The sequence below is a fragment of the Moschus berezovskii genome, chromosome 25 (genome assembly GCF_049115385.1).
Source record: "Moschus berezovskii isolate FMDL1 chromosome 25, NW_MosBer_1.0, whole genome shotgun sequence".
Lineage (NCBI taxonomy): Eukaryota > Metazoa > Chordata > Mammalia > Artiodactyla > Moschidae > Moschus > Moschus berezovskii.
Window position 1 is genome coordinate 29,849,610 of NC_142484.1, and position 13,821 is coordinate 29,863,430.

Below are 13,821 nucleotides of genomic sequence, written 5' to 3' on the forward strand. Positions count from 1 at the left end.
AATAATTACAATAATCACTTCCATTTGTGTCCTACCCTAGTGTTGGCAAAGCACTCTCACATGAGTTAGTTCATTAGAGCCTCAAAACTCTTGGGTGACATCACAGCAGTGATGATGGTGCCCATTTGACAGAGAAAAGGGTCCCAAGAAGTTAAGTAGCCTGCCCAAGGTTACAGAGCAAGTGAGCAGCAGATCTGGGGCCAGGATTGAGGTCTTCAGACTCCCAGCCCCAAGGCCTTTGTACTCTGTCGCTCTGCCTCCTCTGGACAGCTGCCACCCATGATGGTGTTTTCTCACCTCTCCCAATGCAGTCCCCAAGTTATTAATGATTTTTACCTTCTAGAGAGTGATCAAATTTATCCACTTTTCTCCATCGCCACTGCCACTACCCTATTTCAGGTGTTGTTCTCTGTGGCCAGAATCATTCTAACAGGAACTTGTCACCTGCATTTTCATCCCTTCCAACAGTGGCCAGAGTGATGTGTAGCCTTGCTTTTCAGGCCAGCATCACCATCACTTGAGAGACTGCTGCAAATGTGGAATCCCAAGCTCCACCCTAGACCTACTGCATATGAATATGAATTTTAGTTAGATCCCAAATGATCCATGTTACTTTAACATGTGCATGTAAAATTTGAGACTCAAGAGAATGTGAAGAGAAACCAAAGATAAGGAGAAAATATTTGCTGACTGTTGTCCCTCAGTATCCATGAGTTCCTCACTGGTGGACTCAACCAACTGCAGATCAAAAATATTTCCCCAAAATTCCAGAAAGTTCCAAATACCAAAACTTGAGTTTGCCACATAGAAAACTATTTATATAGCATTTACAATATAGTTACAACTATCAATATAGTATTTACATTATATTAGGTATTATATGATAAGTAATCAAATGATAAATAATCTAGAGATGATATGGGAGGATGTGTATAGGTATATGCAAACACTGTACCCTTTTATATAAGAGACTTCAATGCCAATGGATTTTGGTACCTGCAGGGGTCCTGGAAACAATCCCCCATGGATACTGAGGGAAGACTGTATCTGAGAAAGAACTATTATCCAACATGCACAAAGAACTATTAAAGCTCAGAAAAAAGAAAACAACCTGGTTAATAAAATGAGAAAAGACCCGAACAGACACCTTAACTAAAAGATACACAATTGTAAAAGGTGCTCAACATCATATGCCATCAAACAATTGCAAATTATAACAGGAATGAAATATCACTTCACATATTAGAACAGCCAACATCCAAAACTGACAACACCCAGTGCTGACGAGGATGAAGCAACAAGATCTTTCATTCATTGATGATGGGAATGCAAAATTATACAGTCCCTTTGGAAGACAGATTGGAAGTTTCTTACAGAATTAAACATTTTTACAATGCAATGCTGTAATCGTGCTCTTAGTATTTACCCAAATGAGCTGAAAATATGTTCACAAGAAAATTGAACACAGTATAGCAGTCTTATTCACAATTGCCAAAACTTGAAATCAACCAAGATGTCCTTCAGTAGATGAATGAATAAACTCAGGTACATCTGGGAAATGAAATATTATTCAGCACTAAAAAGAAGAATTATCGAACTATTAAAAATGAGAAAACTATGTATTATTAGATGAAAGAAACCAATTTGAAAGATCTACATACTCTATGATTTCAACTATGTGACATTCTGTAAAAGCCAAAACTATGGAGACAGCATAAAGATCAGTGGGTTTCATGGGCTGGAGGGAAGAAAGGATGAATTAGTAGAGCACAGAGAAATTTTAGGGCAGTGAAAACTATTCTGTATGATACTATAATGCTGGATACTTGTCAATATACATATGTCCAAACCCACAGAATGTACAACATCAAGTGTTAACCCTAACGTAAAATATGGATATAAACTCAATATGATCTGTTAATGTAGGCCCATAAATTATAACTAACATACCATCAAATACAGTATGTTGGTTGTAGAGAAGGTTGTGCATATGTTGGGGTGAGAGGTTCATAGGAAATCTGTGTACTTTCCACTTAATTTTACTGTGAACCTAAAACTACTCTAAAAAATAAACTCTATTTAAAAATAAATAAATTGGGGAAGTTCTGCTCTGCTCTGCTCATATCACCTTCATCTCCCATTGCTTATGCTACACTCAATATACTGAACCAGTGATAAATCACCAAACATAATGAATGGGCTCTTTCATACCTCTTCACTTTGTCTCAAGTTGCTCCCTTTGCCTGTGAATCCTGCCTTTTCCCTTTCCCTTCCATTCCCACCTCACAGCACAAATCCTTTTATTTGTCTTTGTCAGGTCTCAGCTTAAAAGTCCTCCATCTGTGAAGTTGTCCCTAATCTCTAGTTTGGGCGGTTTTTCACCCTCTCCTCTGTTCCCACAGCACTATTCTAGAATTTGTCTATTTTAGGGCTTTATCTTCCCAGTATATACATAGTAGATTTTTGGGTTCTTGTTTGCTTTAAATTATTATAGTTGCTTTACAATGTTCTGCTAGTGTCTGCTGTAAAGTGAATCAGCTACACAAATTCATACATCCCCTCCTTTTTGTTTTGTTTTCAAAATTTGGCTGCATTGCATCTTTTAGTTGTGGCATGTGGCTGCATCAGATCTTTTAGTTGTGGCATGTGAAATCCTTAGCTGCAGCATGCCAATCCTCCCTTGCAACATTTGGTATCTAGTTCCCAGACCCCCTTCATTGGGAGCACAGAGTCCTAGCCACTGGACCACAAGGGAAGTCCCTATCTCCTCATTTTTGGATTTCCTTCCCGGTTAGGTCACCACCTTTTCACATGTATGGATGTGAGAGTTGGACTATAAAGAAAGCTGAGCGCCGAAGGATTGATGCTTTTGAACTGTGGTGTTGGAGAAGACTCTTGAGAGTCCCTTGGACAGCAAGGAGATCCAAACAGTCCATCTTAAAGATCAGTCCTGGGTGTTCATTGGAAGGACAGATGTTGAAGCTGAAACTCCAATATTTTGGCTGCCTGATGCGAAGAGCTGACTCATTTGAAAAGACCCTGATGCTGGGAAAGATTGGAGGAGGAGGAGAAGGGGACAAAAGAGGATGAGATGGTGGGATGGCATCACCGACTCGATGGACATGAGTTTGGGTGGACTCCGGGAGTTGGTGATGGACAGGGAGGCCTGGCATGCTGTGGTTCATGGGGTCGCAAAGAGTCGGACATGACTAAGCAAGTGAGCTGAACTGGAGAAGAAAATGGCAAGCCACTCCAGTACTCTTGCCTAGAACATTCCATGGACAGAGGAATCTGGTAAGCTACAGTCCATGGGATTGCAAAGAGTCGCACATGACTGAGCAACTTCATTTCTGGGCAGTTCTGGGGTGGGGTCTTCAGGCAGGAACATGTGATATGGGGGTAGGGCATCCCTCTGGGCTGTGGCTAGGCTGAAAGCCTGGAGATGTGACAGGGGAGAATCCTCTTGCCTCTGGCATGTTAAGGATCTGTCCTCAAGGCCCCTGATACTTCAGCACAGCCAGCCCAGCTCACTTGTCCTCAAATGCACAAGCATCTGGGGTCACCTGCATGTAGGTGACAAACCACTCCACAGGGAGTGCTATTCCTGGTCTCCATATGCCTGTGTGGGAGGCAGAGGGGCTGTTGCTGAAACAAAGTCCCCAAACCACACAGCCCTGCTTTCTGGGATGACAGTGTGGCCATCTGAGGCAGCCCTGCCCCACCAATGTTTACAGGACTCCACAGTCAGCCCAGGATAAACCTGAGACACAGGGAAGGTGCTGTGGTGTCTGCCCCTGCCCATCACCATATACACGGGAACATGAGCCCTGGACAAGGAGGGTGAGTAGGTGATGGTCACACAGTGGAACACAACTTCCTGCTTCTAACACAGGTTTCTCAGCTCGAGTCAAAAGTCAGCTTCAAGGTCAAAAGCCACTGGGTGGGCATGGGAATATGCCCATCACCCCACTGGAGAATCAGCCAGCGACAAGCTATGAGGACGCACCCCACGCACACTGTACGACAGGATGTGTGAGTGGGGTGAGATCTTTGCCCCCGCTCATGCCCATGCCACCTCTCCTGCTCTGACTCTGGACGGCATCTCTCTGGCACTCCTCCCTTGTCTTTGTCAGCCTGAGTGACTACAGAGGGCCCCAAAGATTGTATCAATTACCTTCTCAGTTCCTGAGAGGCTGCCTTTATTTATAGGCTGATGTTCACCACAGCCACTCCTTTAGCAGGGAATATTATGAAGGGTTAGGATGAGACAGATCCTCTGACACCTGGAGAACAACCAGCTCCAACTCCAGGACCACACTCCTTCCCCTCTGCTCATCCCCTGGAGAGGAAAGGCGAGACCAGAGTGGTTTTCCTGAGAGCCTCCCTTGCTCTTCCGCACCCTTTTCCTGACCTTTCTCTACCATCAGGTCACCCTGGGCACAGAGAGGGAGAAAAAGGAGAAGGAGGCAAGTTGTGGCTAATTATTCTTTGAAGACAGCCCAAAACGGGGAGAAGGACATGCTGGGTGTGGTGGAAACCATCATAAAAGAGGATTATTGGGGGCAGTCAATGGTGGGGGGCTCTTCAGATTACGTTTCAAGAGGAGGCCTCTCCACAGAGGGAACTGTTGGTTCCTTTGCCTCCAAGGTAGGCAATACGGTTTGGAGGGTAGCCTCTCTGTTGGCTTCCAAAGTGGGTGCTTGGATGGGTTCAAAGGCTGGCTCAGTGGGCACTGGTTGTCCAACGTCATCTGTGGGATGCATGGTTGGTGCAGTGGTTTCCTTGACAACCTCTGGTATAACAACTTTAGAACTTGGAGGCTCCCTTTCCCTCTCTGGGAAAAATGCCTGGATACCAATAATTTCCCCTACTTCATCTTGGAGACTTGTTCTTGAAGTTTCTGTGGGATAGAAAAGAAAACAACATAGATTCCTCCAAAGTCGGTTCTCCAATCTTTGCTAGTAATGTGGTAAAATCCTAGTCATCTTTAAAATGTCAGCACCTCACTTACCATTTTAGATTCTTTCCCCTAGTTTTCTCCCTACCCAGCCTTTGGGCAGCCTTCGCTATGGTCATCTGTACAACAATGTGCTTAAGTTTAAGAGTCTATTGGGTGAGGTTCTACCTCACCACAGGAGCACTCAGAAGGGTGAAATCAACATTTGTTTAAGGTTCATGTATTTCCCAACCACTGACTCTGAAGCAGTGTAAATAGAAAACTGAATACATCCTCCATTAGAATGGGAGCTTTTTAAGAATAGAGACTTTGCCTTGCTTGCTACCCCATATATAGTGCTCAGGACTGTATATCACACAGTAATTGCTCAGAAAATAGTCTGTTTTTTTTCTAACTGAATGATAGAAAAAATAGATGATGAAGACTTTTTCTCATAATGCAACTAGGAAATGGACTCTCATCAAAGACAAAAACTGGATCATGTATAAAATGAAGAAAATATCTTAAAATTATCTAAGAGTTTACAATATAAGGAGGATCTGTGGACACAAAATCTAGAAGAGAGTGAGAATCTGAAGAGAATCCAGTTATTTTCCCCCTGTGTGTAATTTCACTCTTGAAGAAACAGTTGCACACATGAGCTTAATTTTAGCTTCACAGGCTGAAGGGGATTTTTAATGCACCTGAATTGAATTTGTACTTCAATTACATGATATCCCATATCTATGATACTAGGTTTTCAAATTCATGAATGTGTTATGTTGCTCCATTTATCTGGGTTTTCTTTTCCTCACTAAACTTTTGTAGTTTTCAGTGACCAATCATCTATCTTCTTTGCAAGGGCTTACAATATTTTCCTAAAATTCCTATTTATGGTTTTATACTGTTGTAGATGATGCCATTTCAATTTTTAAAGTATTCACTGATAACATACAGTGAATGGTTTTCATAACATTCAGTGAATGTTAGCATACAGTTGGTTTTTCTATATTGACCTTGTATCAACATTCAAAAAACTAATGGCATCTGGTCCCATAATTTCAAGGCAAACACATGGGGATAAACTGGATACAGTGACAGATTTTATTTTCTTGGGCTCCAAAATCACTGCAGACAGTGACTGCAGCCATGAAATTAAAAGATGCTTGCTACCTTGGGAAAAAACATAGACAGCATATTAAAAAGCAGGGTATCACTTTGTCAACAAAGATCCATATAGTCAAAGCTTGGTTTTTCCAGTAGTCATGTATGGATATGAGAGTGGGACCATAAAGAAGGCTGAGTGCCAAAGATTTGATGCTTTCAAGTTCTGGTGCTAGAGAAGGTTCTATAGAGAGTCCCTTGGGCAGCAAGATCAAACCAAAGTCAATCCTAATGAAAATTAATTCTGAATATTCATGGTTTTTCCAGTAGTCATGTATGGATGTGCGAGTTGGACTGTAAAGAAAGCTGAGCACTGAAGAACTGATGCTTTGGAACTATGATATTGGAGAAGACTCCTGAGAGTCCCTTGGATTGCAAGGAGATCAAACTAGTCAATACTAAAATAAATCAGTCCTGAATATACATTGGAAGGACTGATGATGAAGCTGAAGCTCCAATACTTTGACTACTTGATGCAAAGAACTGACTCAGTGGAAAAGACCCTGATGCTGGGAAAGATTCAAGGCAGGGGGAGAAAGGGATGACAGAGGATGAGATGGTTGGATGGCATCACTGACTCAATGGACATGAGTTTGAGCAAGCTCCGGGAGTTGGTGATGGACAGGGAAGCCTGGCATTCTGCAGTCCATGGGGTTGCAAAGAGTCAGATATGACTGAGTGGTTGAACTGAACTGATTCATTGGAAGGACTGATGTTGAAGCTGAAGCTCCAAAATTGTGGTTACCTGATGCGAACAGCCAACACATTGGAAAAGACCCTGATGCTGGGAAAGACTGAGGGCAGGAGGAAAAGGGGACAGCAGAGGATGAAATGGCTGAATGGCATCACTGACTCAATGGACATGAGTTTGAGTAAACTTTGGGAGATAGTGAAGGACAGGGAAACCTGGCATGCTGCAATCCACAGGGTTGCAAAGAGTCAGACATGACTTAGAGCCTGAACAACAACATTCCTGAGCTATTGCTTAAGTCACCAGTTCTAGTAGGTTTGTTGTTTGATTCCTCAGGATTTTTTATTGTATATAACCATATCTGCAAATTAGGAGTTTTATTTCTTCATGTATGCCTGTTATTTATACATATATTTATATATACTAAACTGGCTATCTTATTAAATGGACGTGAGCTTGAGCAAGCTCCAGGAGTTGGTAATGGACAGGGAAGCCTGGCGTGCTACAGTCAATGGGGTCACGAGTAGTCAGACACCACTGACTGAATGAACTAACTGAAACTGGCTAGGATCTTCAGTACAATGCCAAGTAAAAGCAGTGAGAGCAGACAGCCTCGCCTTATTACTGATCTTAGATAGAAAATCCTGTTTCACCACTAACAATCATACTGGCTGAGGTTTTATTTTTAACTATCTTTCAACAGACTGAGGAAGTTTCATTTGATAACTAGGCTACTCAGATCTTGATCATAAATAGATACGGATTTTTGTCAAATATTTCTAGTCTATTTTGATTAGATGGTAGATTGATTAACCTGCAAATTATATATTCAACTTGTACTGCTGCAATAAATCTCACTTGATCCAGATGTTTTATCCTTTTTTTATATTGGTGGATTCAATCTGCTAATATATTGTTTTATGGCTAAGTTTGTGAATGATACTGATCTATATACATTTAGATGTCACACTGTCTTTGTCAGATATTTTTTATATGAGATTATTGCTGACCACAAAAAATCAGCTAGGAAATGCACTTGTTTTTTCAGTGAGTCAGTATAAAATTGGTATTATTTCTTAAATATTCACTTAACAGAGAAGCTTATCGGGCCTAGACTTTCCTTTATTGTGAGGTTTTTGATACATGGATTTGATTCTGAAAGATTCTGATAGGTTATTAAAATTTCTATTTCTTTTTTCAGTTCTGGAAAATTGAATCATTTGAAGGAATTTGTTTACCTCATTTAAATTTAATGGCTTAAAAATGTTCCATGATTTTACTTTTTATGTCCAGGATCTGGAGAGATAATCTCTCATTAATCATTCATTATACGGGCAATCAGTCTGTCTCTTCCTCTTTCCCCTTACTAAGTGCTTATCAATTGTATTAATCTTTTCTAAGAACTAACTTTTCACTTTTAAAATTTTCTCTATAGTTTGTATCATTTCTGTTTTACTGCTTCTGCTATCTTTATCATTTCATTTCTTTTACTTGGCAAAAAAACCAAACTCCATTTTCTAGATTGCTACAGTAGACTCTTAATCACTATTAAGCCAGGCTCCCTTCTAAAAGTTAAAGTTACAAATTTCCCTCTAAGTTATAGTTTAAGTTATACCACACAAGTTTTGCTGTTGTATATGCTTTAAACTTTAAAATAGTTTCCAATTTCCCTTGTGATTAATCTCTTGAACAATAAAAAGTTTAGAAATACATCAATTTCTAATAATTATGAAATTATCTAGATATTTTAATGATTGTTTCTAATTTAACTACTTTAGTGCTCAAATACTATATGATTTCAGTCTTTTGAAATATTCTGATTGATGACACATTTTATATCTTCTTATTTTAGGCATCCTTTACTAATTATTGCAATTTTAGTAATTTATAATACTTTTTTAATCTTTATATTTGCTATATGTGATTCATCTACTACCTTTATTACTCATAAACACATTTCTGTGATAGGAATGCCAAAGAATGCTCAAACTACCGCACAATTGCACTCATCTCACACGCTAGTAAAGTCATGCTCAAAATTCTCCAAGCCAGGCTTCAGCTATATGTGAACCGTGAACTCCCAGATGTTCAAGCAGGTTTTAGAAAAGGCAGAGGCACCAGAGATCAAATTGCCAACATCTGCTGGATCATGGAGAAAGCAAGAGAGTTCCAGAAAAACATCTATTTCTGCTTTCATTGACTATGCCAAAGCCTTTGACTGTGTGGATCATAGTAAATTGTGGAAAATTCTGAAAGAGATGGGAATACCAGACCACCTGACCTGCCTCTTGAGAAACCTGTATGCAGGTCAGGAAGCAACAGTTAGAACTGGACATGGAACAACAGGCTGGTTCCAAATAGGAAAAGGAGTGCGTCAAGGCTGTAAATTGTCACCTTGCTTATTTAACTTATATGCAGAGTACATCATGAGGAACGCTGGGCTGGAAGAAGCACAAGCTGGAATCAAGATTGCCAGGAGAAATATCAGTAACCTCAGATATGCAGATGACACTACCCTTATGGCATGAAGTGAAGAGGAACTCAAAAGCCTCTTGATGAAAGTGAAAGAGGAGAGTGAAAAGGTTGGCTTGAAGCTCAACATTCAGAAAACAAAGATCATGGCATCTGGTCCCATCACTTCATGGGAAATAGATGGAAAAACAGTGGAAACAGTGTCAGACTTTGTCTTTTTGGGCTCCAAAATCACTGCAGATGCTGATTGCAGCCATGAAATTAAAAGACGCTTACTCCTTGGAAGGAAAGTTATGATCAACCTTGATAATATATTAAAAAGCAGAGACATTACTTTGCCAACCAAGGTCTGTCTAGTCAAGGCTATGGTTTTTCCTGTGGTCATGTATGGATGTGAGAGTTGGACTGTGAAGAAAGCTGATCGCTGAAGAATTGATACTTTTGAACTGTGGTGTTGGAGAAGACTCTTGAGAGTCCCTTGGACTGCAAGGAGATCCAACCAGTCCATTCTAACGGAGATCGATCCTGGGTGTTCTTTGGAAGGACTGATGCTAAAGCTGAAACTGCAATACTTTGGCCACCTCATGTGAAGAGTTGACTCACTGGAAAAGACTCTGATGCTGGGAAGGGTTGGGGGCGGGAGGAGAAGGGGACGACAGAGAATGAGATGGCTGGATGGCATCACCGACTCTGTGGACATGAGTTTGAGTGAACTCCGGGAGTTGGTGATGGACAGGGAGGCCTGGCGTGCTGTGATTCATGGAGTCGCGGAGAGTCAGACACGACTGAGCGACTGAACTGTACTGAACTGAACTGATGCTTCCAACAACTCCCTTTAGTATTTCTTGTAGAACTAGTCTAGTAGTGAACTCTTCTAGCTTTTGTTTATCTGGGAAACCCTTGATATCTGCTTCAATTCTGAATGGTAATTTTGCTGGGTAGAGAGTTCTTGGTTGGAAGTTTTTTCCTTTCAACACTTTTAATATATCACACCTTTCCTATCTGGCTTGGAAAGTTTCTGCTAAAAAATCTGCTGATGACCTTATGCTGTTTCCCTTGATTACAAGTTGGTTTTTGTGTTCTCCTTTTAGGATTCTCTCTTTATCCTTAAATTTCCCATTTTAACTTTAATGTGTCTTGGTTTGTGTCTTTTTGAGATCATCTCATTAGGAACTCCATGGGCTTTCTGGATCTGAATGTCTCTTTCCTTTCCCAGATTAGGGACATTTTCAGCCACTGTTTCTTCAGTTAATTTTGGGGGCATTTTCTCCTTCTCTTTTCCTTTGAGAGCACTATAATGTGAATGTTACTACGCTGGATGATGTCCCAACAGTCCCATAATTTATCTTTCCTTTTTAAAGTTCTTTTTTCATTCTGCCACTCTGTTTGGGTGAGTTCCATTGTTTTGTCTTCCAGCTCACTGATTCATTCTACTACCTCATCTGTTCTGCTGCTGAGCCCTTCTAATGTATTTTTTGGTTCAGTTATTACTTCTCTTTGGCACTTTCTTGCACTTTATGTTGAAGTTTGCACTATGTCCATCTATTTTTCTCCAAAGTTCAATAAGCCTATGTTTATGACCATATTTTTAACTCTATCAGGTAGATTGCTCATCTCTGTTTCATTCAGTTCCTCTTCTGGGGTTTTGTCTTGTTCTTTTGATTAGAACATATTCCTCTGTCTCCTTATTTTACATAAGTCAGTGTGTTTGCGTCTGTCGGACAAATCAGCTCTATCTTCCAGATCTGCTTTATGGCTTGCCATATGGTCTAATTTGCAACCACACCATTTACATTTCAAAATATTGTACATTCTGCAGTTGCTGAATATATTTTCTGTCAACTAGGTCAGGTTTGCTGGAAGTGTTCAGACTTCTATATCCTTTCTGATTTTACTTTTTGATGAATTTAGTTGTACTTTCAGGTACTAAGAGAGGAACGTCAAAATCTTTAACTATGATTTTTCTATTTCTTTCCATTTTTGTTTAATGTGTTTTGAAACTCTGTTACTAACTATATAATTATAGGGCCTTCTTGATATACTGACATTTTCTTTCTTAAGAAATTTTTGCTTCAAGTAAGCCTCCGTGTTTTGAAGTTCATCTTTCAGATATTATTTTCGTGCTTTCTGTTTGTATGGCATATTATTTTACATCCTATCTTTTTTCATTTTTCTCCATTCTGATTTTGTTTTAATTTTCTGTCCTTTCACTATTAATCCGTGTTTTTATATTTCAAGCATTTCTTTTGTGAACTGCATATGGTTGGGTCTTGCTTAATTCTATCCAATATTACAATCTCTACTACTGCTTTGAGTATTTGGTACATTTATGTTAACTGACCTTAATAAAACGGTTGAATTTATGACTATCATATTTCAATTTGTTTTCTATTTATTTTGTGTATTATTTTTTTCCCTTTGTTCTCTTTCTCTGAATCCATCTGCTACAAGAGATATTCTCATACTGGGTGTTAAGAAATAAGATGCCATGATGTAAGAAACCCTTATGACTAAGGCCTGAATGGAATATCTAAATCTCAGAGAAAACCTCAGTCAAGAGTGATTAAGAAAACAAGACTGACTTCAGTTCTTGCAACTGTAAGGAACTAAAATCTGCCAACAATCAATGATCTTGGAAGAGGACTCTTAAGTCTCGGATGAGACTGCAGCCCAAGCCAAGACCTTCATGAGAGCCTGGTGAGATATGCAGTAGACCTAAAAAACCCATGCCTGGACCCCTGGCCCACAAACGGGAGATGATAAATTTGTGTTGCTTTACACTGATAGATTTGTGGTGATTTGTTACACAGTGATCAAAAACAACCCAAACTTTAATAGAATATATCCAAAAAGAAGCATAGAAATAGGCTAAAAATAAAAATAAACAGTCTTGGTAACTTATGAGATAATATGAAACCATCTAATATCTATGTAATTGGAAACCCAAAAAGAAGGTAATGGCAGAAAGATATTTGAAAAATACAGGCTGAAAATTTATACTCTTACTGATCTAAGAAGTTCAGCAAACACTAAGCATCAGTTCAGTTCAGTTCATTCGCTCAGCCATGTCCGACTCTTTGTGACCCCATGAATCACAGCATGCCAGGCCTCCCTGTCCATCACCAACTCCCGGAGTTCACTCAAACTCATGTCCATCGAGTCGGTGATGCCATCCAGCCATCTCATTCTCTGTCGTCCCCGTCTCCTCCCACCCCCAATTCCTCCTAGCATCAGACTCTTTTCCAGTGAGTCAACTCGTCGCATGAGGTGGCCAAAATATTGGAGTTTCAGCTTTAGCATCAGTCCTTCCAATGAACACCCAGGATTGATCTCCTTTAGAATGGACTGGTTGGATTTCCTTGCAGTCCAAGGGACTCTCAAGAGTCTTCTCCAGCACCACAGTTCAAAAGCATCAATTCTTCAGTGATCAGCTTTCTTCACAGTCCAACTCTCACATCCATACATGACAATGGAAAAACCATAGCCTTGACTAGACTGATTTTTTTTGGCAAAGTAATGTCTCTGTTTTTAAATATGCTATCTAGGTTGGTCATAACTTTCCTTCCAAGGAGTAAGCTTCTTTTAATTTCATGACTGCAATCAGCATCTGCAGTGATTTTGGGAGCCCCAAAAAATAAAGTCTGACACTGTTTCCCCATCTATTTCCCATGAAGTGATGCGACCAGATGCCATGATCTTTGTTTTCTGAATGTTGAGCTTCAAGTCAACCTTTTCACTCTCCTCTTTCACTTTCATCAAGAGGCTTTTTAGTTCCTCTTCACTTTCTGCCATAAGGGTGGTGTAATCTGCATATCTGAGGTTATTATTATTTCTCCCAGCAATCTTGATTCCAGCTTGTGCTTCTTCCAGCCCAGCGTTCCTCATGATGTACTCTGCATATAAGTTAAATAAGCAGGGTGACAATATACAACCTTGACATACTCCTTTTCCTATTTGGAACCAGTCTGTTGTTCCATGTCCAGTTCTAACTGTTTCTTCCTGACCTGCATACAGGTTTCTCAAGAGGCAGGTCAGGTGGTCTGGAATTCCCATCTCTTTCAGAATGTTCCACAGTTTACTGTGATCCACACAGTCAAAGGCTTTGGCATAGTCAATGAAGCAGAAATAGATGGTTTTCTGGAATTCTCTTGCTTTCTCCATGATCCAGCAGATGTTGGCAATTTGATCTCTATACACTAAATTAAATCATAATCAAATTACTGAAAAAAGTAATAAAAGAAACAACCTTAAAAAGGGCATATTACAAGTAGAGGAACAATGATTAAAATAAAGGAAGATTTCTTTTTTGGATGAATTTTCATAAGAAACTATACAAGACAAAAGATAAAGGATCAACTTCTTTGAAGGGCTGAAAAATATATCCTAAAGATGTCTGTGTGTGTGTGTGTGTGTGTGTGTATCCTAAAGGTAGCAGCAGCAGGTGCAGGAGTACACATCAATCTAAAAGGCAGTCATGGTGCAAGATGTGACAATAGGCTTAGTATGCAAGGCCTGCTCTTCCCACCCTGCATGGCTTCAGGCTGTCATGGGAAGGACT

The 13,821-nt window shown here is 40.0% G+C and overlaps 1 protein-coding gene across 1 annotated transcript in view; it reads right to left on the bottom strand.

Annotated features, from left to right (window-relative positions):
• Positions 1-4,589: 4,589 nt before the first annotated feature.
• Positions 4,590-13,821, bottom strand: part of LOC129548372 (glycerophosphodiester phosphodiesterase 6-like) — a 102,857-nt gene continuing 93,625 nt past the window's right edge. The window contains exon 16 of the mRNA XM_055414899.2: positions 4,590-4,900. Coding sequence (XP_055270874.2) covers positions 4,590-4,900 — 311 coding nt within the window. The remainder of the gene's footprint in view (positions 4,901-13,821) is intronic.